Source organism: Phyllostomus discolor, chromosome 1 (genome assembly GCF_004126475.2).
Source record: "Phyllostomus discolor isolate MPI-MPIP mPhyDis1 chromosome 1, mPhyDis1.pri.v3, whole genome shotgun sequence".
Classification (NCBI taxonomy): domain Eukaryota; kingdom Metazoa; phylum Chordata; class Mammalia; order Chiroptera; family Phyllostomidae; genus Phyllostomus; species Phyllostomus discolor.
Window position 1 is genome coordinate 2,893,672 of NC_040903.2, and position 23,473 is coordinate 2,917,144.

The 23,473-nt window shown below is 65.6% G+C and overlaps 1 protein-coding gene across 2 annotated transcripts in view; it reads left to right on the forward strand.

The window, feature by feature from the left end:
- The first annotated feature begins 527 nt into the window (after positions 1–527).
- Positions 528–23,473, forward strand: part of PPP2R2C (protein phosphatase 2 regulatory subunit Bgamma) — a 76,084-nt gene continuing 53,138 nt past the window's right edge. Inside the window, exon 1 of one of the 2 annotated variants that reach the window (XM_028507130.2) lies at positions 528–753. In XM_028507130.2, coding sequence (XP_028362931.1) covers positions 684–753 — 70 coding nt within the window. In that variant the 5' untranslated portion in view covers positions 528–683. The other variant, XM_036018642.1, reaches the window with a different exon arrangement.

Sequence of the window (23,473 nt, forward strand, 5' to 3'; positions counted from 1 at the left end):
CGTCTCCCCCGTCACTGCAGCACCTGGGCAGTCAAGGTGCCCCCGCAAAGCGCCGCTGACCAGCGCCCCTCCCCAACCTGGCCTCTCCTTCCTTCCTCCTGCGCTGGCGCACCCGGGCACCAAAGGTGCCCACCCGCGGGGGCCGGAGCGCGGAGGTGCCGTCTCTGCCGGGGCGCGGCTCCACCGGCAGGGTGCTGGGCGGCGGGCGCGCGGCGGGCGGCGGGGCCGCGGGGGCGGAGGAGCGGGCGGCGTGAGGGAGGGGCCTGCGACAGCGGCGGCGGCGGCAGCCCCAGCCCGCGCAGCCCGGCTCGGCCCCGGCTCGGTCGGCGCAGCGCCGCGCGCGTCCCCTCCCGCCGCCGCCGCAGCCAGGCGCCCCGGCACCAGGCCGCCGCCGCCGGGCGCACGGACGCAGCGCGCACCGGCCGGGATGCGCGCCCGGGCCCCGGCCCGCCCCCACCCGCGGCCGCCGCCCGCCCGCCGCGCACTCGCCTGACCGCGGCGCCCGCCCGGCCGCCCCTGCCTGTCCCCGGCCGCCCCCGGCCGCGATGCCCGCCCCCCGGGGCCCCGGCGGCCCGCGCCCTTGCTAGGCTGCGGCGGCATGGCCCGCGCGCCCGGCGCGACCTCTGCGGATTGCATCGGTGTGCGGCGGCGGGGCATGCCCAGGGCACCGGGCACGGCCTTCAATGGGCGAGGACACGGACACGCGGAAAATTAACCACAGCTTCCTGCGGGACCACAGCTATGTGACTGAAGGTAACGTACGTGTTGTCTGAGGCCCCCTCCGGCCGGCCGCGGCGTGGGGATGCCGTCGCACCGAGTGCCCTCCGAAGGTTTGGACCGCGCGCTGTGTGTCGTGTCCCCCCCACCCCACCCCCCCCCCCACCCCGGCCCGGGCCCCGGGGGGAGGGAGCCCCAGGGCCCCGGCCGCCGCTGCCCAGCCGCCCGAGGGGGCAGCGCCCTCCTCCGCGTCCCTCCGGCAGGCGCTTTCCGCCCCCAGGCCTGCGGGCATCCAGGACCCGCTGCGGCCGTCATTTTTAAAACGGCCGTCCCTGCGGCTAATCTGGGGAAGAAATGCGGGGAAATGTAATGGTTTAGAACCCCGGATTGCCATTTCTGCCCTGCCCAGAGCCTGCAGAATCTTCTAGGCTGCCCACTCCCCAGAGACCAAGAGGGACCCAGAAAAAAAAGCACGACCAGGTTCCCCGAGGGGCTGTGTCCTTGCCCCGCCCTGTGCCCCCAGAGGCCGGGCCCCCAGTGTGGGAGAAGGCGGCTGGCTGGGGGGTTGGTCTTTTATTCCTGGTGAATTATCCTGAGATAGAAGCAGCTGGCCCCAAACTGTCAGAATTTGCCAAAAAAAAAAAAAAAAAAAAAAAAAAAAAAAAGTGGGACATGCCGCTCTGAAGGGGGCCTGCATTTGAGTTCCCCTAAATTGTCTCTACCAGCCCAAGCCCGGCCCGCCCAGAGGCTGGTGGGAATCGGAGGGTCGACGCCTGTCTCTCACTGGCCGGTCACTTCCAGGGTCCCTCCGCGCCCCCTCCCCGTGCCCGGGGGCGGGCGGGGAGAGCTGCCGAGCCGCAGCGAGGGGCCTGCGGAGTGGAGCCCGGCGGTGCGGGCCGGGGAGCGCCAGCGCGAGGCGTCAGCCGGCTGCGGCGCGGACGCGTGCTGGAGGCCTTCCTGGGCTTAGGGACTGGAGCTCCATCCCCGGGGGCTGCCGGACTAGCTGCGGAAAAGTGTGGGTTTTGGGCAGGAGGTCCCCACCGATGCCCCAGGGGGAGGGGCCCAGGGCACCGCGTCCGCGGGGCTGGTGCGCGTGGGTGCCGGTGTCGCGGAACCTGTGTGGGCTCCGCGGCGGCGACGGCGACTTGACTCCCGAGTGGAGTCCCGCCGCGTTGCTGCCTGGCTTCGCCGGAAACGGAGGCGAGCCGGTGGCCGAGCCCTGCGGAGGCCGCTGGGGGTAGCGGGCTCCCAGGGCGTCCCAACCCCCAGAGCAGGGGCTGGGTGTGTCGCCTGGGCCTGGGGGTGCTGTGGGTGGCGCTTCCCGCTCCCGGGAGGAGAACCGTTGAGTCATGCTTGGCTGCTGGGTGTGTGTGGGGAGAGGGGGCTGGGCTGCCCAGGGCCAGGTGCGCGCCCTTCCCGGAGTTAGGGCCCCGGGAGCTGACAGGCCCTTTGTCGCCTGCCCTCCTGCCCGGGTGAGGTCGAGGAAGGATCAGCGCGTGCGTCCCCGCGGGTGGCAGAGGGTGCAAGGCCTCTGAGCTGCTGGCAGGGGCCTCAGTGGTCTGGCACCGGCCAAAGGGGATCTTGGCAGGCGCTCTGGTCCTGCTTTCTAGAGAAAGCCTCCTTTTCCCATCTCCACGTGGAGGATGATGGGAGGGCGCACAGGGCTTAATGATTGACAGTGAAAAGCCCCCTGCCTGACCCACGGGGGCAGGGGGGGGGGCATTCGCAAACATTAACTCCTCCTTCGTCCTCTCTGCCCCCCTTTCCTTCATGAGTTCACCAGCTCTTAGTAGGGGAGGGCAGGGGGCCCAGCGCAGAGTTAGGGTAGAAGGGCCGGTCTTTGCTTCCTCTTTATTCATGCGGCAGATAGGTCCTGAGCACCTACTGTGTGCCAGTCACTGTTTTAGCCCTGGGGACTGGTCAGAGACCCTGCCCTCGGGCAGCGCGTGCTCTAGAAGGGACTCCTGCGATGTGGTATGGAGGAGACCCTTCTCACCGCCTCAGTTTCCCTGTCTGCAAAATGGGCGCAACTAGTACCAGCCTGCCTGTGGGTCTCGGGGCTTCTGCGAGGGTCCGGGGAGATGCTGCAAGAGGAGCCCCCTTGGAATTAATTACACGTTGGCCGCTGAAGTGTGATGAGCTCCCATGGTGCCCTGGGGCCTCCCACAACATCCCCATGCCCCTCGCCCCAATTTTATAGATGGAGAAACTGAGGCATGGCCTTGGTCTGCACCCCAGACTGAGCGCCAGCTGTTCCAGGGCCCCGGGCCCAGGTGCCAGGGGTGCAGAGAGGGGCACAGTCCGAAGTCCCCGCCCTCAGGGAGGGCGGGCCTGGTGGGGCAAGCCACGGCAGTGATGATTCGAGTCAGAATTAGATGAGATTCCTGGCCTCCTCGCACGACCGCCGCCGTTCCCACCGTGGCACCCCCGTCTGCCCTGCTCCTGCCCGCGGTTCGCGCTCAGAGCACGGTTGCAGACATGGTGGGCAGAGGGCGCTGTGTTCAAATCCTGCTTCTGATGCCTCCCGTGCTGGGCGCCCTGGGACAAGTTACTGGGTCTTTCTGAGCCCCACGTCCTTCCTCTGTAAAGAGGGAGTTACTGAGGGCGTACAAGGTTGTTGGGACAATGAGTGATTGTGTTAAGACGGGAAGCACGCGGCCTGGCGTTGGGTGTGGTAGAAGCGTTGACTAAACTGCGCCGTTACAATGTAAAGTCTTGTTCCTGTAAGAGCTTTGTGAGCCAATAGCGGGTGCTGGGGGTTTGCAGAAGGCCCAGTGTCCCACTGCATGGTCCCCCGACGTGCCTCAGTACCCCCGGGGGCCCGATGCACTTCCCGTCCTCAAGTGGCCGGTTTGCTCATCTCCAGGCTGTTGCGCCAGCAGTGCCCTCTAGCCCTTGCTCCTCCCGTGGCTGACGCATTCTCATCCCTCAGCTCGCAGGTTCAATGCCATCTCCCTGGTGCGAGTCCTGCTTGAGTTTTTGGGTCTCTTGTAACATCTCAGACACCTTGGGGAGAGCATGGGTTCTGTTTTTTTTTGTTGTTGTTTCCCTAACTCTTGGCCCAGCTGGGCTGACTGAGGGTGGAGGGTTGGGCGTGGGTGCAGGGCACCTTGGGGCGCAGAGGACTTGGCCAGAAAGTGTGGGTGTTGGGGGGAGGACTGCAGCTGAGGCTCTCGGGGTACTGAGCAGACCCAGGCCCTCAGGGGGCCCTGGGGCTAGGAGAATGCCGGGAGGTGTGTGTCTGTCCTGACTTTTATCAAGAGTCAGACGCGGCCACGGGAAGGGTCCTTCCTGGCTCTGCTCTCTGGCCGCCACCGCGGACTCGGCTCTAGGGTGTGTGAGGCCGGTGTTCCTGGGCCAGACTGGACGACAGCCACCCCCCGCCCGCCACCCAGCGGTTTTCACCCCGCACGGCCGCGTCACCCAGCAGGGCTGCATCCACCCCACAGGGAGGTGTTTACCCTGCACAGCGCCTCTGGGTCTGGCCCTGGGGTGGGGGCCAGTGATGGACCAGACACAGGAGCTCACAGCCGGGGCCGTGGCCGGGGAGGTGGCTGGTGGCGGGTCCCTTTGGGAAGCAGTGGTCACCCCCAGACACTTCACTGGCTACCCGCTTTGGCGCATGTTCTTCTGCGGCCCCTGCTTTCCTTCCTTCCAGCATCTCTGCCCTTGAACTCGGCTGCGCACACGCGGCTTCGTTCGTTCGTAGGACACGCTCCTTCTCCGTTTCTCCAGGCCTTGCCCTTGCGGCCCTTGTGCCACGGGACTTCCAAGTAATCGTTCCTTTCTGCAGAGGTATCCTGACTCTGCAGCTGGGGGCGTGGAAGGGGCGTCGAGGAGGGGAGCGACTTGCCTAGGAGCTGGAGAGGTGGGGGGGGGCACAGGCCTGTCTCCATCCAGCATTTGGGGAGGGAGCCTCTACCACGTGGGATTGTCCCCATGTTTTGACCTGGTGCCCCGACAGCATCAGCTTCCTGCCCAGGCCTCAAGGACCCTGGAGAGGGGGTGCTGCTCGTGGGGGACCCAGCGTTCAGCCAGGTTGGCACCCTGGGGTGTGTATTGTGGCTGATCTCCCAACAGCGAGTGCTCCTCACGCCCCCGAGAACTCGGCGGGTTCCCAGCAGGAGACCTGGGGCTGCGGCCTGGGCCAGCGTGGCCACGCCGTCCCCCTTGCACTGACTGGCGGGACGTGGCCGTCACTCTGGCGGTCTGTGGAAAGTCGAGAGCGCCGCAGGAAGCCAGGCCGTGTGTGCGATGGAACACGGGAGCCCCGTCGTTGCCACCAGCCACCTGGAGACCGAGGGGGCGGGGCGGGAGCGGGGCGGGCAACAGGCCGTGAGCCCTCAGCACTATGGATGGCGGGGGCAAAGGCTTTGTGGACTCGGGGTCTGCCCCGTGAGGGGTTCCTGTCGCCACATCCAGCTGTACGCTACACACTTGCGTACTTTCCACTAACCCTGACTGGGGGGGGGGGGCTCCCGGAGCGCGACTTTTCTCCTTTTCCTTCTGCAAGAAAGTGGACATCCAGTTCTGATACACTTTTCCACATCATCTCCTGCTCGTTGGTACTTGCTGCTGCTTTTGGTCCTTATCCTCAGAGCCCGCAGAGCTAAGGGATGTTTTGGAGGAGGTGTTCGAGGCGGCAGCAGTGCGTGGGAGACCCGGGCTCCAGGGAGAGGGTTTCGGAGTGACGTCCGCCGTCCCTCGCGAAGATAGATACATGCCAGCGATGCGGGGTAGTTCCTTCCAGTCTCCTTTTCAACGCCCACATCCGTTTTTAAGAAAAGCTGCCGTCTCTCCATGCAAACCACTTTGAAGGCCAGTGTTCAAACGGGGCAGGAGGCTATGCGAGTTTCCCAGGGCTCTGCTGCAGGGCTGGCTTCTCGGAGTGCGGCTGCGCAGTTGTGTACAGCCCCCCCCCCCCCACTCCGGGGGGAAATTTACCCAAGCCAGAAGGACTGCGGGCTTGGGTAAATGCTCCGCTGCTACCGTCTTGAAACTCTTAATAATTTTTATCTTTGCACCCTTGTTTTGTAAGTGAGGTCTGATGGGACAGTGGGGCGTGTGCGTGAGCAGAGGTGGCACGCACAGCAAGCGCCTCCACGGTGGTGTCCGTGACGGCGCAAGCAGCGGCCGGCAGCCCCGCGGGAACCGGAGCGCGTGCCCTGCGCGCACGGCGGAGGCTGGCGCGCTCTGAACGGCTCCAAGGACCAGGGGCCCCGGCACGTCCCTTCTGGCTCCGGTCGCTCCCCGTGTTAGCTGGTCAGTGATGCGGACAGCGACCTCATGGAAGGAGGGGAACGCCGGACAAGGAGGACCGTGGCTCCTCTTCCTCTTGGCCCTCACCCATCACTGAGTGCGGAACGCGCGGGCGTCGGCGAGTGGAATCGAAGCGGAGGAGTTGGTTTCCGGCGGCGTTTCCGCCGCTCCGGGAAGAACCAGCGCGCGTGCGCGGAGGCGCTCCGTCCCGCGTGGGGTGTTTCAGGGATCCTGCCGCCAGTTGCAAGTCTTCCGCATGCAGGAGGACGAGCGGTAGAGTCCGTGTCCCTGGTTTAAACTGTTTCCCTGACTCCAGCTGCCATTAAATACCAAATAAGGAACGCCATGACAAGCCACGGATGACGAAAAGGCTTTATACTTCAGCACCTTCAGGCGCGCTCGCCCGCAGCTTTGGAACAGGGGCTCTGCTTGCGCGCTGTGTCCTTGCGCGCCGTGTCCTTGCGCGCTGTGTCCCGGGCCGCACAGCCTGCGAGCTCGGCCCTGCCGAGCTGTAGGAGGAAGGAGGACCCGGCTTCCTGGGAAGCTGGAGCCCGTGGCCTGCCTCCCACCCCCTTGGCTTTTGGGATTGGTGGAAACGGCGAGAAATGTCACCCACTGGGCAGCTTTTCCCTCTTGGGCGGGGTCAGAGCATCCAAAGGGCCCCTCGCCCCGCCACAGGCTGTTGCAAGAAGTGGCTGTGAGTTCTTTCACTTTAGAGTCCAGCCTTCACCCCTGTCTGTCCCCTCGGGCTGCGGGGAGGGGATGCGGGCAGGAGTCCCCAGCTCGTCCCCCAGGCTCCCCATTAATAAAGCAGACTTCCGTGTTCTCCAGCCCCGGCAGGGAGGAGGGTGTGCAGCCGGTTCCGTGGTCGGGTGACTCTTCCTGCCATAGATGTTCAGTGAATTGCTACCGATGGTTGGGGACCTAGGTTGCTTTTCTTGCTTTTATAACCAACACCGCGTGAAGGAACACTGTTTGAGTATGAAGACTCCCTACTCCCGCCCCTCCCCCAAATTTTGGAACAATTTTCTGAAGAGCTAGCCCTATGCACTCAATTTTGTGTAAAAATTATGCCCGCGTTTAATGTTCCTGACATGTATTGCCAAATTATTCTCCAGAAAGTTCCTCTGTTTTACCACACGCCGGTCGGCATTAGATATTCTAATTTGTTTGACCTTTGCAAATATCACGGATGAAAAATATTTGTTTTAATTCCTGCCTGAATACCAATGAGGTTGAACGTTCTTTTCACTTTTGTTCAGCAGACATTCCCCGTTCCCTGTGTACACCAAGGGGGGGCGCCAGCCTCTGGGCTGGGGCGCTGAGGCACAAGGTCATTGCCGTCACTCACTCACTCACTCACTCACTGCTTCAACAACCGTTCCGGGAGCGCCCACTCTGTGCCGGGCAGGGGGAGAGAGCGGGGCGAGAGGAGGGACGGAAGAGCTGAGTCCAGGGGCCCCAGGTGCTCCAACACCTAAGGGACACGACATTCTAGTATATTCCAGGCAGGAGGACCAGCATATGCAAAGTAACATGTGCCGGTCCCTGGCGGCCTCCAGGTTCCTCTGCCTGAGCCCAGGGGGTACCTGCCAGCCTGCTTGGGGAACAGGACCCACCTGGGACCCGCCGTGTGCCCAGGGCCGGCACCGCCTCCTTGCCCAGTGGGGACCATTGTCCTCCGGAGCCCTGGGCTGAATGGCCCATTGAGGCAGAACAAAGGCGGCTCAGAGGTCCCGGCTGCCCCAGGCGGGGATGGGATCTCTGACTGCAGGCCCGGGACCACGTCCGGCAGGCCTGGCCCTCTGCATCCCCCCCGCCCCGCAGAGGCTGTGGCCCTGCCCCCCGGGGCTGCGTCCGGGGACAGCTGTGAGACGTTGCAGGTTCTCCAGCCTCTGGACCAGCTGCCCCTCCCTCCGCGAGGCAGAGACGGGGCTGCCGGCCGCCTGGGCGTTCTGTGCTCGGTGGAATCGTGTACGTCCTGTGCGTAAGTCTCAACACAAAGGAGCCGCTTTCATCGTCGCTGTCAGCTTTTGAACGTTTATAATTTCAAAAACGTCTTGTGAAAACTCGAGAGTCCGTGCAGCAGTGGGGGAAATAAGCTCCTGAGGGGCTCCTCACCCACCCCCTCGCTCCGGCCGCTCTCCGGATTCCACCGAACCTTCTCCGCTCACTCTCCTTCCTTGTCGGGGAAGGACTTCAGAGCAAACTCGGACGCCCTGCCTCTGCACGCGCCTCCGAAAGGTGGGGGCCTTTCCTGCAGAACCTGATGCCACCATCCCACCTCCCAGAACAAGGAGAGTTCCTTCCTCGGAATCCTGGTCCGTCTCAGCAGCGCCCCCAGGTGTCTCAACACAGCCTTCTTCCCGGCGCCTGGACCTGCACCTGAAGCCCTGTGCCTGCCTTTGTCCGTCTGTCCGGTCCCTCCCATTTGAGACCACTGGCTGCGGGAGACATTCCCTGCTGCTCTGCACGGGCTGCGGTTTCCCCGCACTGTCCCTTCCCTACCCCGTGTCTGGACCCCAGTTGCCTGGAGGGCCTGGAAGGCTGATGGGGTGGGGTTGCCCGGATCCTGGGAAGCAGCCCCTGGGGGTGCCCCTCTCTCCTTGCAGAGCCCCCTCACCGCTCACCAAGACCCACTGGGGCTGCAGCTTCATGAGCGGGACAAACGGCTTGTTTTGTTTTGAGCCATCGAGTTTCGAGGCGCCCTGTTACACGGTGGCAGAGAAACGCAACAGCCGTGGGCTCCTGAACAGAACCCCGGTCCCGCCCAGCTTCTGCTCCGAGGTCGCCGGTGCAGCGGCTGTGCCCTCCCCTCCGGAGGCTTCCAGCGACCCCCTTCCTGCTTCTGCTAGGCCGGGTCAGCCATCGCCTGCAGCCCCAGCCTCAGCCGGGAGGGGCGACCCAGCTCTGGCCATAAGACAGGACTGGGTCCCAGGCCTTTGTGACACGGAGGACCCACCCAGGGTCCTGCCCCGCGCGGCCTCCCCAGGTGCATGTGGTGGGCATGTCTGCTGCCGCCACTGTGCACAGCGCGGGGAGTGTGTCTGCATGCCTGAGCGAGGGGACAAGTGGTGCGCACCTTCCGATCCAACCCCAGAGTGGTCCAGGTCCTTGTGTTTTTAACCAGATGCTGCGGCTCCCCTGGCCGGGTTCCCTGAGCAGAAATGCTCTCCCTCCCTCTGCTCAGGCCCAGCAGGAGCCCCCGTTCGGGTGGAGGACCCCCACCCCCCGCCCCGAGTTTCCAGTGGTGGCGGCCCGGGCAACGGGGTGACTGCCCAGCGGGCCGGCTTCACTCCTCGTCCTCCAGCCCCCACATTGCTGTGTGAGGAACAGACCCAGTCACTTCTCGCCACGCCTGGCACCGGGTGGTTACCGCGCTCCTGTGAGTTCACACACGGACCCCAAAGCACACGGTGACGTGGCCCCCCAGCCTCCCCGTGCGGCGTTTCCCAGACACGCCAAGTCCGGGGAGAGCCTGGCCCACCAGCAGGGCGTTTGGCCGCGGTGTGGACGTGGCGCTGCTGGAAGAGAGGTCCAGGAGGAGGGGGAAGGTCTGTGGGAGACCCCTCGGACCCCAAATGAGAGGGTCAGGAGGCCGGAGCGCTGAGAGCGCGAGGACACAGACTTCAGGCGGTGGAGGTCAGGACGGTGGCCGAGACGAGAAGGATGACGGTGCCAGGGGAAGGGACACCGGAAAGGGACGCCTCGTGGCCAGACACTCTCTTGAAGTTCGCCCAGGATGTTGACGGCACGGAGAATAAAACCTTGGACCTGACCTTGACTCGGACAGACAGTCCTTGGGGGACACGCCCGGAACAGAGGCCTGGCCGCCGGCCCGAGCTGTGTGGCCAGTGAGCGGCAGCAGCCAGCGCCACCGGTGCACGCTGCTCTCGGCACATGTTAAAGGGAGAAATAAAATACTCGAACTCGCAGTTCGTCCAATATTCTAAATCGCTATGCACTCAGCAAATGCTGGCTTTGCCACTTTTATTTTCCCTTACCATCAGTAAGGGGGTTTGTAACGTCTTGGGGAAAGGTAAAGGTCACGGAACTTCCGTCATGTCCGCCTGGACTGTTGGGGCCCCTTCGAGTGGCTGCGGCGAGCACGGTCACGCCGGGCAAGGCGAGAACCCCGGCACCGACGCCAGCGGGCAGCGTCTGTGCTGCGCGGCCCGCCCCCACGTCTCGGCCCCGGCGGTGTTTGAGCCCTGGCTGGGGGCGGCGGTCAGTGCTCCCTGGCTGGGGGTGACAGCTCAGGGAGGTGAAGTTCCCCCACGTCCCTGCTGCAGAGGTGGGGGGTGGCCCACGCGTCACTGAGAGAGGGACACATGCTCCCCCCACCGGCCCATCGGCGCCCGGAGCAGCCCGGCACGGGTGGCACTGGCCGAAGGAGTTGGGGCCTGGGCTGTGCTGGTCCCCACCCCGGCTTCGGCGTGGAAGGTGCCGGAAACAGCCCTGGCTGGTTTACAGCCCCGAGGAGAGGGCGGGCTCTCCACGGAGGCTGCGCAGACAGAATCTGTCACCTACGAGCCAGATGAGGGAGCTAGGTCGTGTGTGTGTTGAGATGCCCCCCTGTGAGGAGGTTTGGATTTCGTTTCCGTGTTTGTTTTGTCAGTAGAATAAAGGGGGGGAAATAACATCCTGATTTCATGGCCCCCAAAACTTTGTTTCATTCTTGCTACATTTCCTTCTTACCACGGCCCTTGTAGATTGTCGTGGAAACACAGTTTTGTACCTTTTACATATTTGACTCGCTGGAAGCATTGCCTCTTGTTGTCACACGCTCTGAGTAAACAAGTTTTAACGGCTGCATAATAGTCCGTCGTGGGTATCATGATCGACTCAGTAACTGTACGGGTGCCCCGGTCAGACTCCGGCTGAGCGCCTGCGGTGGGTGTGTGGGTGGGGCGGGGGGTGGGGAGGGGGAGGAGCAGAGCCTCTGGAACCGGGGAGACCGGGGCAGATGCTCCTCATCAGTGTGATGGGAGCCCTGGGGGATGCAGTGCGGCCGGGTCACAGCCTGGGGGCAGGCGGGCAGAGATGCCGAGTCCGGAGCTGGGAGCGGCGGGGCCAGCACTGTGGGAGGGAGAGGGGCAGAAGGCACGTGGTGGGGGGGGGTGGGCGGGGATGTCTGGGCAGAAGCTCAGGGGTGAGAAAGAGCACGGCTCCTCCGGGGTGCTGGGGTGTTCACCTGCCGTCTCGGAGCTGGTCTCGGAGCTCCTGGGCCGGCACTGTGGGCGAGCAGACCACACAGGCCGCTGGAGGGAACGGAAGGGAGAGGGAACCCAGAGGCCAACGCCTCTCTGTGGGAGTTTGGAGAGTGGAGGTGGAGGGTGGGCAGCCCAGCGGGGGCGTGAGAACTCCCAGGATCGGCCGGGAGACGCCCAGTGGGCGGCAGCGGAGGGCCAGGGAGGTCGGGTGGGGGGAGGGGCGTGGCCCTCCTTGTGTGGCCCTCTTTGTGTGGCCTTCGGTCAGCACCAGGGTGCAGGGCTGCAGAGGGCACGCGAGTGGGAGGCTGGCCGCTGCAGGTGACGGCGGGTGGAGTGTGAGCCAGACTCCCTGCTCCCGGGCACCCGTGGGCCAGCTCGGGGGTTTTAAGACGTGAGCAGCGTCCCTGTTGTGAATGCGCATTTCCCTGCGTTCTGGCTACTCCCGAGCCTGGCTATCCGGGAACGCAACTTCTCGGCCAGAAGCCAGGGCCGCCCTTAGGGGCTGCAGCAAAGACCCAAAGACCACGCTATCTGGGCAGCTAAACATGACCGCGTCTCTCTGCCGGGAGGACCTCTAGCGGAGCAAGGCCACAGGTACCTCGCAGCGGGGGCTCGTCCGCAGATCGCCGCAAACCCATCACTCTCTGTCTCTCTGGCTTAAAAAAAAACAAGGGACAAAAGGATTGATTTCCGCTCCGGCCCGCGGTGACGCTGGGCTGTGCTCCTCATTGTCTCCTGGTGTGCGTCTGACGGGCGGCACTGTTGGCCATGTGGTGGACTCGGCCCAGCTTGTTTCGGCCTGAGGAGGTGACGATGGCGGTGGCGGTGGTGATGACAAGGCAAGCTGCCCTTTCTGGACTGCCCCTGTGTCACCCTGTGATGGCCCTGAGCTTGCCGGAGTGTCACACGTGAGGTGGGAGGCTGCGGAAATGACCCCGCCTATGTGTCAGGAGACAGACGGGGGGGGGGGGGGAGGCGGGGGGTGTCATGTGCCCCAAGTCACACAGTGGGAGTTGTGGTTACTCTTACTGCGTGACCAACCACTCTGCTCTCAGTGACTCAAGACAAGAAGCGTTTCACCGTGCCCCCTGGATCCTGTGGGTCAGGAACTGGCGCGGGGCCCAGCGGGGCCGGCCTGCTCCGTGTGGTAACGGCTGAGTCTCCCTTTCAAGCTGACAGTCCCTGCTGCTTTCACCCACACGCTCCCTGCCCAGTGAGGACGGCCGGGAGGCTGACGTCCCCTGGCCTGTCGGCGGCCCCGGGCTCCAACGAACAGCCTGGGGACTCCAGTTAACACTGCTGCTCTCTACACCTGAAGGTTGTTGAGGAAACAGACCTTGAACACTCTCCCCGCAGAAAGGAAAGGGGGAAGTGTAACCCGATGGAGGTGTGAGCCAGCGCTAAGGTGGCAGTACGTGTGGGAGGACACATTGTATAGCTCAAAGGTGTACAGTGTTACACGTCAGTTACATCTCAGGAAAGCCAGGAAGAAACAGTACAGGAAACACGAGGACGGGAAAACCTTTCTTGGGGGGTGGGCTAGACCGCCCGCAGCCCCGCCTCCCTGTGTGGGCGCCGTGCGGGGTTATTCCTGCAACAGAGGTCGGTTGGGGTGCGGCCAGTCTGTGGCCCCAGCTCCCCTTCTGCAGGTGTGCTGTGAGGTGCCCACACCGTGCACGGTGGCCCCTCCGCCGGGCGCAGGGCTGCAGAGGGGACGCAGGTGGGCTGGCCGCTGTTTCTGCTCCGCTGACCCCGCGGACTTGGCCCTGAGGCCACACGGACTGCCCGGATCACCGCGGTTGCTCCGCCTGCGGAAGCAGCTTTATCGGAAGCCACTACGGCTCTTGGCGCGCATGCACCCCCCTCCTGGAGGACGAGTACGGCTCTCGGGGTGAATGTGCCAGAAGGGAAGGAAGCCACCCTGCTGTTCGGGGAGGACGCACGTGTCCCAGCTCTGGGCGGGCTGGGCGGTGTCCAGGCTTTGTCCCTGAGGCAGGTGCTGTCATTGTCCCCGTCCAACAGCCCTGGGCCCGGAGCTCACTGCGGAGGGGGAGAAGGGACCTGCTAGTCTCAGTGAGGGAGGGGAGGAGCTGGGACTGTCGGGGGCCTGTCTGCCCCCCCCCGCCCCACCCCATCCCACCTCCGCCCCTGCACCTCCTCCACCAGGAATATCTTCCGGGCTTGTTCCGAATGACAGGTGAGCTTTGGAATCATCTTAGAATCATCGCTGCGAGGCCCGGGCAACGGGCGGCAGGCCCTTCTCTTCCGAAGAGGGGGCCATCGGCCCACACTAGAGGCGCCCCTGGCCTCCGAGTGCCCGGGGCTCCCTGAGCTGGGGCGTCAGGGTGCCACCGCCGGGCGGGCGGGTGCCCTGGGTGTGGCCGGCAGGGACTCCCGCCTGCTCCGCCGGACACCGGCCCGACAGAGTCCAGTGGCTGCACCCACACCTGTAAGTTTTCCTAAACAGCAGCTTCATTAAGACCTAAGGCACACACCATGCAGTTCGCCTGTTTCGAGGGCACAAGTCAACGGCTTTCTGATATGTCACATAATTAATTTTCTGAAGACTGGGGTAAAAAATGTGTATTCCATATATCACAACATTTGCCATTGTAGCCGTTTGTAAGGGGTTCATTTAGTGGCATTAGCTGCATTCCGCATGTGTGCGGCCATCACCGCCGTGCTGTTTGCTCCGGAACTCGTCACCCCAGCCGGGAGCTCCGTGTCCCAGGACCAGGGCCTCCCCCAGCCCCTGGGAACCTCTGAGCTGCTTCCTGTCTGGGCGGATTGCGCCCCCAGGGGCCTCAGCTGCGTGCAGGTGGGTCTGGGTAGGGCGCGGAGCTAGGGTCCACGGTGGGAAGGCAGTTAGATCCTCGACAGGCCGAGGTTCCCTGGGGCGGCGGGGGGAGGAAATAAGTCACAGAGGTGGCCTTGGCGTTCTGCAGGAGGGAGAGGTGGGGGACGCTTCCCAAAGGCACCGCGCCCCAGCGCGGAAGCAGGTGTGGGCGGACCCGCGGCCCACCCTGCCACTGTCCTCTTCCGGCCCCTCCTCTTACTGAACTGTGGGCGTCTGAGCGGCGCCGCGGCCTCCCCGCGTCACAGGCGAGAAACTGAGAATCAAAGTCGCGACCTCCCGGCCAGGAGGAGGCAGAGCCGCGGCTGGCTCCCGGTGCTGTGAGCGAGCCTCCCGAGACCCTTAACCCCGCCCCTTCCTCTTTGGGGCCCCTCCCCCACGCCGTGTCCTGGGTGGTGCTGGCACACCTGCGAGAGGGACTGGGGACACCCTGGGCCGGCCTGGCTCTGCGTCCTCGGCCCCGTGGGCCGTGGGCCTGTCCAGGCCTCCGTGTCTGCAGCTCTAAATAGGGGCCGGAAGAGCGCCCCCTCGCGGCTGTTCGCGGGCGGACCGAGACCGCGCGTTGGGTGCGCATGACGCTCAGAAAGGCCCGTCAGACGCCGTCTTTCTGCCGACCGACTGTGGGTGTGTGGACAGAGGAAGAAGCCACACCCAGCCGGTCCATGCTTGTCATTGTCCCTGGGAAAGATACTGCAGGGGGACTGAGGCCTTGACCCTCCCCTCTGACCCACCTCGGTCCCCTTAACCATGAATGGCAGCCTGCAGTTTAGCGCAGGGATGGGGGAGCAGCCTGTGGGGGGCCGTGCAGCTGGGCTAGGGCGTCCGCTGGGCCCCCAGGACCCACATGAGCTCCGTGACGAGCACTCGGCGGAGACTTCGCCTGCAGGCGACGTGTCCCTGAGTCCCAGGCTTGGGAACCCGTGGGGGTGGAGCCGGGAACACTCAGGGCCCATTCGGTGACCCAGACACACCTTTCTGCTGGCCCCTTCCCTGCAGGTGACCCAATTTCCAAAACCCCGAACTGGGGCACTTGTCCGGTGCAGGTGCATGTCCATATGGGGACCGTGGGGTGGCAGGTGATAAACTGGGGCAGTGGCTGGAAACCTGGCGGCTGGGGCCGCTGTGTCTATGTCTTCGTCGAGGGCCATGCTGTGTGGTGACAGGTGGTGGCGGCGGCCCGGAGACCCCCGTGCAGGCCCGGGCGGAGCTGGGACCGGCTGTGTGGCCCCAGGCAGGCCGCACGGCCTCCTCGGCCTCAGTTCCCTCCTGCGTAAGACGAACTGTGGGTGTCCCAGCAGGAGTGTCGCCCAGAGCAAGGGCATCTGCAGGAGGGACCGCACTGGGGTGTGAGGCCGCGCCCCGGGGGCAGGACCGCCCGGGAGCCTAGGAGGGCTGGGGCGGGGGGACGAGGCTGAGCCAGGGTCGCTCAGAGTCACACTCGGCGCCCACACACTGGGGACCATTGTCAAGCGGGCCGGCAGCGAGGGGCCGGCGGCATCCGGGGGTTGAGGGCAGGCAGGCGTCTGTTTCTGCAGCAGAGCCGGACCCGGCCCCTCCCGTCTCCCGCGAGGGCTGCTGGGAGGCCCTGTCCCCAGCCCTCGTGCTGCCGGCCCTCCCGATCCTCCCCGCCCTGGCCAGTCTCCTCCAGGGGTGGAGGGCTGCTCTGATTTGCAGGTTTGGGACGAGTCGTGACGGAAGGGGACGGGCCTGTGGCAGGGGCGGGGTGGGGTGGGTGAAGTCCGCTCTGGGTTCCGGGATAGTGGGTCCTGCTGGCATGAGGCTCACGCCCCATCTCCCCTGGGGGCGCTTTCTCAGGAGCCCCACGCTCTGCTGAGACCGACTCTACACAGACCTAAGGCTCCTCGTCCCCTCGGGCGGTTCCAGATGTGGTCAGGGGGTGCTGTTTATTGGGCCCGAAGACACCCCGGCCAAGTCCCTCAGAGGACCGAGGCCCAGAGGAGGGGGCGAGGGAGGGGCACTCAGGGTGTCCCCCTTCCCCTCCCCTGGCCCCCCAAACAGGGCTGCAGGGGTCCGGCTGGGACTGTGGGCAGCTGGGTGTTCCTGTGCTTCGGCTGTATAAGCCTGGCCCCGTGTAACAGGCCGGCTGGTGGCTGGCTGGATAGCCGAGGCCCTTCCCCGGGGCTGCCCCCAAGGGCCCACCCCTCCCACCCTCCCCATCCGGCCTGCTCTTTGGAAAGAACACAAAACACAGCGAGTGGAAGAGAGGGCACGCTGGGTTTTGAGTTTCAGACGGAATTGGTCTCGATAAGAAGTGGGATGGGGCTGGGGAGCACGGGATGCTTAGGAGAGGAAGGAAGGGTAGGAAGACGGAACCACGCTGCGAGGCCTGGCCCCACCGGAGGGGAAGGGGACCCGTGTGTTTGGGAGAATTCCCATAAGGAGCGGGGGGAGTCTTTGTGCATCGATGCGCCTGGACGGCCCACAGTTTTCTGGGCACCTCCCATGCGTCAGGTGCTTTGCTGGGTGGGGGCGGGGAGCACGGCTGTGGATGGGACTGACAAGGTCCATGACCCAGGAGCCCCAGAACAGACCAGACGGGACAGGGACCTGTGCTGGGGCCGTGGTGGGGAGGGGTCTCGGGGCCGGGCTGGGTGGCGGGAAGCCAGGGAGGGCTTCCTGGAGGAAATGAACTCAACCAGCGCGTATTTACCAGAGCCTGCCGCGTGTGGGTTGGTGCTGCAGACACAGGAGACACAGAGCCCTGCGGGAGTTCTAGGAGCTAAGGAGACGCAGGAGTGTGTGTGTGGGGGGGGGGGGGGAGGAGGGGAGGTCTCCAGAGCCTGGCCTGGTGGAGGCACAGGCGGGAGCTGGCTCGGCAACGCTTGGGGCGGGGCCCGGCTCAAGGCCCATCTGTGGCTGGTGGGGTTGCTTTCTCCCACTGATAGACAAGGACATGGAGGCAGGGGTTTCACAGCCCTTAGTGGATGGGCTGGGACTTGAACCCAGGTCTGCAGAGGCCAAACCCAGCCCTTGCTCAGGTCGGCAGCGACCTCCTTACACCCCCGGGACTGGGGGGCGGGTACTGCGTCCACGTGGCTCAGGGGCTCCTTGGCAACCCCCCCACCCCCGCCTGCCTTTGTTGTTGGCGGGGATGCTCTGAGCATCCTGGAGGCTGGAGGGACCAGCGTCCCCGGAGCTGTCCCGCCGTGTGGTCATCTGGCGTTTCCCGTCAAGCACTTGGCCAGCTCCGAGAGGGCAGTGGGGCCGCGGCTTGAGTTTTCTTGGACCCGGATGAAGGACTGGGCAGTCCCTCTCCCAATGCAGCCGACCCCGGGTTTCCGCTGGAAACGGGGGTGTTGATGGAGGGCGGGGGGAAGCCGGTGTTGGTAGGACAGATGTCGTGGAACAGGTGCTGGGTCCCGGCCAGAGGCTCCAGGAGCATCTGTGGTCGCGGCTGGGGCCCCACAGTGCCCCCCACCCTGCAGCAGGGGGGAACACGGAGGCTCAGGGCGGTGGGCTCCTTGCCGGGGCCACACAGCCAGCGGCAGGGCGGCGGGCCTGGGGTTCTGCCCAGCTCTGCCTGACTCCGCGGGAAGGCCGTTCCCACCGCGGCCGGTGGCTCCCAGAGCTAATTTCGCTGCCGCGGGAACCCCGCCCCGCTGAGCGATGTAGGGCAGGCAACCCCACGGAAGAGAACGGGGAGGGAACCCTGGCCAAACGGGGCCCCGCAGCTCTGCCTCTCCTCTCTCCACCTCGCTGGTCCCCGGGAGGCCTTGCTCATGCCCCCCCCCCCCCCGGGGTGGCCCACTTCCCCGGAAATGGGAGCCCACCGGCACCCGGCTTCCGGAGAGAGGGGGGAAGAGCAGGTTCTGGCCGCTCGGCGCAGACCCCTGGCAGGGACGTAGCCCCTGTTCTGGGAGCCTCAGGCGGGGGCTGGAGGGAGCCCGGATGGTCCTCGTTCCCGCCGAGTGCCCGGCTGGGGCTGCCGGGTCCTGTGCACACGCCCTGCGTGCAAGGGGCTGTGGACGCCCCCTCAGGGGGTCCCTTCTCACAGACACCGGGCAGGGGACCCCCCGGGGGGACCGCGCCGTAGGTGGCTCGGGGGTTCCCTGTGCCTCGTAGCGGTAAAATTCTGTGTCTTCGTTTCTCTCAAACACGTATTTAGTGGGACTCCATCATCAGTTACTTTTACCGTCATTAAGGACGAAAGCCATTTTGTTACTGGGAGTTGAAGCCCTCCACGCTCACAGGGTCAAGTGCAGGTCACCCACGGGGGCGGCGAGCCTCAGGGCGCGCCCTTCCCGACCCGGCCGGTGCTCGGTGCCCGCGGCAGGCGTCACCTCGGGGACGGAGTGCCGCCGACTCAGGGGCCGCCCGTGCGAGACCGGAGGCGGTGGTGGGTTTGGTTTCCGCCCCTTTTGCGTGTTGCTGCGACTTCCCGCCGCCCCGTGTCTCTGAGGAGTCGTCCCCGAGTGGGGGCTGGAGGGTCCAAGGGTGCGTGTGTCTTCATCGTGATTGCTGTGGCCGCCGCAGCGGGGCCCAGCTCCTGCAGCCCTCACCGGCGCCCGCCCTCACCGGCACCTGTGTTCATGTCTTCTCACCCTCACAGAGCCATTCCTTCAGGAATATTCCTCAGCCCCCCCCCCCCCTCCGCCCGGGCAGCCTATTGGGAAGACACTGGGTGGAGTGAGCCCAGGCGCTGCCCTCTGGGGGCACTCGGCCACTTGACCTGGCCAGGATCCTGCAGGGACGCCCCTGAGGGGATGGAGGTGGGCTGGGGGGTGCTGTGGGGGGCCTGTCAGCTGGGCGTGCTCTCGGCAGGGATGTGTCTGCCACCCGCTGGTCCCACTGGGGTCCTGGGCACTGGCTTGTGGTGCCTTGCCGATCCTGGGTGAGGGGCGCCGCAGCCCGGCACTCGGGAGAAGGCCTGGGAGGTGGCAGTTCCCGTCCTCGGCCCCGCCCCACGGGCCCCTGGCCGAAGGCCTCGGGAGGGTCACCCAGCTGCCACAGCCCCGGCTCGCCCACCTCCCTGGGTGGGCAGAGGGGAGGCGTGGGCCAAGGGCCTGAGGGACAGTGGTGTGCTGTGGCGGCGGCTCGCCAGTGTCCCTGATGATCCAGCGGGGACCTGGGCCCGAGCTGTCTGCCGGCCACTGCTTGGAGCTGGCCGGGGACGGTGGGGCAGTCGGGAGGCCTGGGCCTGGGTTCAGGCAGGCCCCCGTGTCCCCATCAGCAGAGGCGTGGGGTGGGGTAGCAGCTCTCAGATCGGCGGGTGGCTGTGAGAACTGTGGGGGGACGGGTGGAAAGTCCTGGAAGTTGTTCCCACAGAGAAAGCACCCAGTAGACGTTTGCGGGAGTTTCCCTTCTCCCTGCCTGGTGGTCTTTGGAGACCCCCCACCCAGCGGTGCTCTGCTCATTTGCGGGCTGCCATTGTGGCCGTGGTTGCAGGTGCACGGGGCCGCCCCCCCCGCCACCAGGGCGGCTCACCGAGTGCGCGCTGTGTGGGCCCGAGACTTCTCCCCGTCTGTTAGGGGCCTGAGGCTGATGCCTCCTGCCTCCTGCCTCCTGCCTCCTGCCTCCTGCCTCAGGGCGGGAGGGGCTGGCGGTTTGGGGCTGTGGGACGTGGGCGGGCCTGCGTGGGTCCCTCTGCTCTCACCCGAGGCACCTGAGACATGGGGGGGGGCTCTAAGTCCAGGGGCTGTCCAGGTCCCGCTGGCTGCTGTGGTGACAGACCCTGGGTGGGGCCCCAGGCCGTGTCCCTGGGAACCTGGGCCGGCCTGCAGCCTTCTCAGAGCGAGGTAGCTGCGTGTTGCCAGTGTCGTTGCCAATGTCCCTCGTGTCTTTCCATCACCAGGGGAACAGGCTCGCGGCCCCCCGGCCTTTGTCCTCCCTGCTGGGGGGTGGGGTGGGGGGTGGCCTGGGCGCGGCCCTGGGCCTCGCCCGTCCTGTGGCATCGCGGGTGCTGGTGAGTGCTCACCTCCGCCTCCGCACACCTCCCCAGCTCTCCCTCCAAGGGGAGGAGCCGCAGCCCGGGGACGGGGTTATTTCAAGGGGATCCCCATGGAAACGGGAGCGGGAGGAGGCTGCGTCAGCTCCTTGGAGTTGAGTTGCCGTGGCTGCGTGTCCCCGGCTGAGCAGCGTGGGGTCCTCCGCCGGCACCTTCTCTGCACCTTGCGGGTCTCAGACCGGGGGTCTCGGCCCGACAGAGGCCAGTGAGTGTGACCCCGCCACGGGCACTGCCCGCCCGAGCCCCCGAGGCTCCTGCCCAGGGGACCCAGGGACCCCCTCCTCAGGGCCCCTGGGCCTGGCCCGGCCAGAAGCTGTCCGCTGGGGAGTGACCGCACGGCTGTGTGGGGGTGGGGGGACCGCACAGGGAAGAGGCTGTGGGAATGCCCGGCTCCGCCCCTGCAGGCCTCCCACTGTGACAGGCACTGGTCTGGACCCCGTTCCTGGGCGACAGACACCCTTGTGTCTGGGTTGGGCACGGGGTGGGCACCGGCAGTCATCTGCGTCCACTGTTTGGCTCCAGGCTGTCGCTTTTCTGACCTGTCACGTCTCTCTCCTCGTCAGGGGTTAGAACCCAGGTCGGGGTCCACACTCAGCCGTGACAAGGGCTGCGGCTGGTCCACGGCAGGACCTCCATGGCGGTGTGCACTGCTATTGTCCTGGGCCAGCCCGACACCGGCCTGGTCACGCCGCCTGCACGCCCTCGTGGGCCGAACCAGGCAGCCGGGCAAGATATGCCAGGGGCCCTTGGACCAGATGGCCCGCAAGGACCTCCCGGAGGGGACAGTGGGGAGGGCACACACATTGACCGAGCACCCAGCCTTGCCCAGAGCCTCTCACAGCCCCGGAACACGGGGCTCAGAGAGGTCGAGCTGCCAGTGAAAGTCACACAGCCAGGAAGTGGTAGGTGGGATTTGAACCCAGGGCTTCCCGACTTCTTAGCTCACGTTCTGCCCGCTGGGCTCTGAGGTTTGCGGTCATCGTTCCGGCTGAACGCCATGGCAGTGACTTATAGAAATACTTGTACGTAGGGGAGACTCGTGCAGGAGTAACTGCGTCCTCCCCTAGTGACCAATGACCCCCAGGTCCTGGGGCGTCCTCGGGCCTCTGTCCGCCAGGTGGGACTGCTTCCCGGAGCGGTGTGGGGCAGCCAGGAGGGACGGTTCGGGCTGGGAGTGCTGAGGTACCGTGTGCCTGGAGGAGCTTTCTGGTACATTCCTGTGGAGCTGGTCCTCCCAGGTGGCTGCGGGGCGGGGGCGGGGGCCGCCTGAGGTCCTCCTGAGAGGGAGCAGGGCCTTGTGCCCTCTGCGAGTTTACACAGGGTGGGGGGAGCATCCTAGGGCTGTGAGGCCTCCGGTGGAAACAGCGTCCCCATGTGTGTGGACACGCGTGGTGAGTGGTGGTGATCACGCCGGGAGGCCGTCATATATGGTGGTTCACATCACGGCCTTTGGAGCTCAGCTGACTCAAGGTCAAGGTCAAGACCTCCGTGTGGCCCTGGGTGAGTCACGCAGATTCTCTGAGCCTCGTTTGGGCTGTGGTAGGAGGAAGGCAGGTGCCTCTGGAGGGGATTCTGGGGGCCCAAAGCTCGCTGTAGAGCCCACTGGGCCCCCCTCACGGCCAGCAGCGGCTTGGTGCTGCGGGCAACAGCCCAGACCCTGGAGACAGACCACGTGTGTTCAGCCCCCACTCCTCTTACCAGCTGTGTGGCCTGGGGGGAGTTGCCCCACCTCTCTGTGCCTCGGCTCCTTCATCTGTAAGACGAGGGTGACAAGACCGTGCACTCCCGCCCTGGGGTTGTTGGGAACTTAAATGAGTTACTTGGGCGCCACACTGAGTGAGGGCGGGGACACAGCGAGGGCTCCGTTTGTCTTGGCGGCTCTGCCTAGGGCCATGGTCACTGTCGTCCTCCCTGTGTCCTGCCCCAGCCCACTGGCTCCGTGCCGTGTGTGGCGCGCGGTGGGGCCGGGGCCACCTGAACTAACCTGAACCAGATGATCAGTGAAACGTCACGATCGGGGACCAGCGTCCCCAGGGGCTGGTGCAGGTGGCCGAAGGTGGGGTCGCCCCCCTGTGGGGTTCTGGAGGGTCTAAGTAGACTGGCCCCCAGCCCGGACTTTTGCCCACTTGCCCACCTTCCTGCCAAGAGCGGGTGGGAGCTGGTGCTGCCCCCGGCGGGAGAATCCTCTGCAGCCCTGGGCTCGGCGGGGAGCGTGGGCCTTCTGCTGGTGGGGACAGATGGCCGGGAGGGGCAGGACAGGTGCTGGGGGCCCTCGCGGGAGCGGGCACGTCGGGCAGTCTGGCGGCCTCCTCACCCTGGGCCCGCCCAAGCCGCCGGCAGGTCCGTCGCACGCCAAGATGCCACATGTCACAGCCTTCCGAGTCCAATCAGAATGTGACAGCCTGAGCTCACAGCTCAGGGGACAGGGCGAATCTGAGAATGTGGGGGTTGTCTTTACCAGCTGGCCTCTGCCACCCACGGCCAGTGCTGGGCTCAGAGGGGCCGTGTGACCCAGGTTGGGGTCTCCTGCCGTCGTGCTCCGAGGGTGGAGGGCGGAGGGCGGAGGAGGAAGAGGCTGTGCGGGGCTGGGGACTTCAGGCCCCCGGCACCTACTTGTGGCCGGAGCTCTAGCAGGAGGGCCTGTGAGCTGAGTCACAGACGGACACTGAGACTCCAGGGCTGGGCCCTTCCTGGAGACACGCGGTGGAGTGGTCATCTCGCCTGGGTGTGGTGGCCTGTCCCCTCGCTGTCCACGGCACCATGCCCCTATTACGAACCCAGCTCCCTGCCGAGGTCCCTGCCCCCCTCTCGGGGCTGGTCACGAGGGGAACAGAGGCCCAGGCTGAGCAGCGAGGCCCAGGCATGGGTGCGGGGTGGGGGCCCGGGTGCCAAGTGGGTGGCACAGAGTGGAAGGTGACGTGAGCTGGCGCACAGCCCGGGGCCAGCAGGTGTTGGGTGAGGTGGGGCTGTGAAGGCAGGTGGGGGCCGGGGCGCCGCAGTGTGGGGCCTTGCAGGGCGGGCGAGGACGCTGGCTGGGTCTTCCCTGCAGTGGCTGGGGCCAAGGGTGGGGCCCGGGTGAGCAGACTGGGTGGGAGGGGCCTGAAGGTGAGGATGTGGGAGGGAGGGCGGGGCCGATGCTGCGGGGTTCTGCCATGACCACTCAGACCCCTCGCTGTTCCCAGGCACCAGGGCCCCCAAAGTGCTTTTCTTTAAAAAAAAAAAAAAAAGAAAGATTGTGTTTTCTTATTTTTAGAGAGAGGGGAAGGGGGGGAGAAAGAGAAGGAGAGAAACATCAGTGTGTGGTTGCCTCTCGAGCACCCCCTACTGGGGGCCTGGCCGGCAACCCAGGCCTGTGCCCTGACTGGGAATTGAACCAGTGACCATTTGGTTCGCAGGCTGGTGCTCAATCCACTGAGCTACGCCAGCCAGGGCAGGAAGTTGTGTTTTTTTCCCCAGAACCTCGCC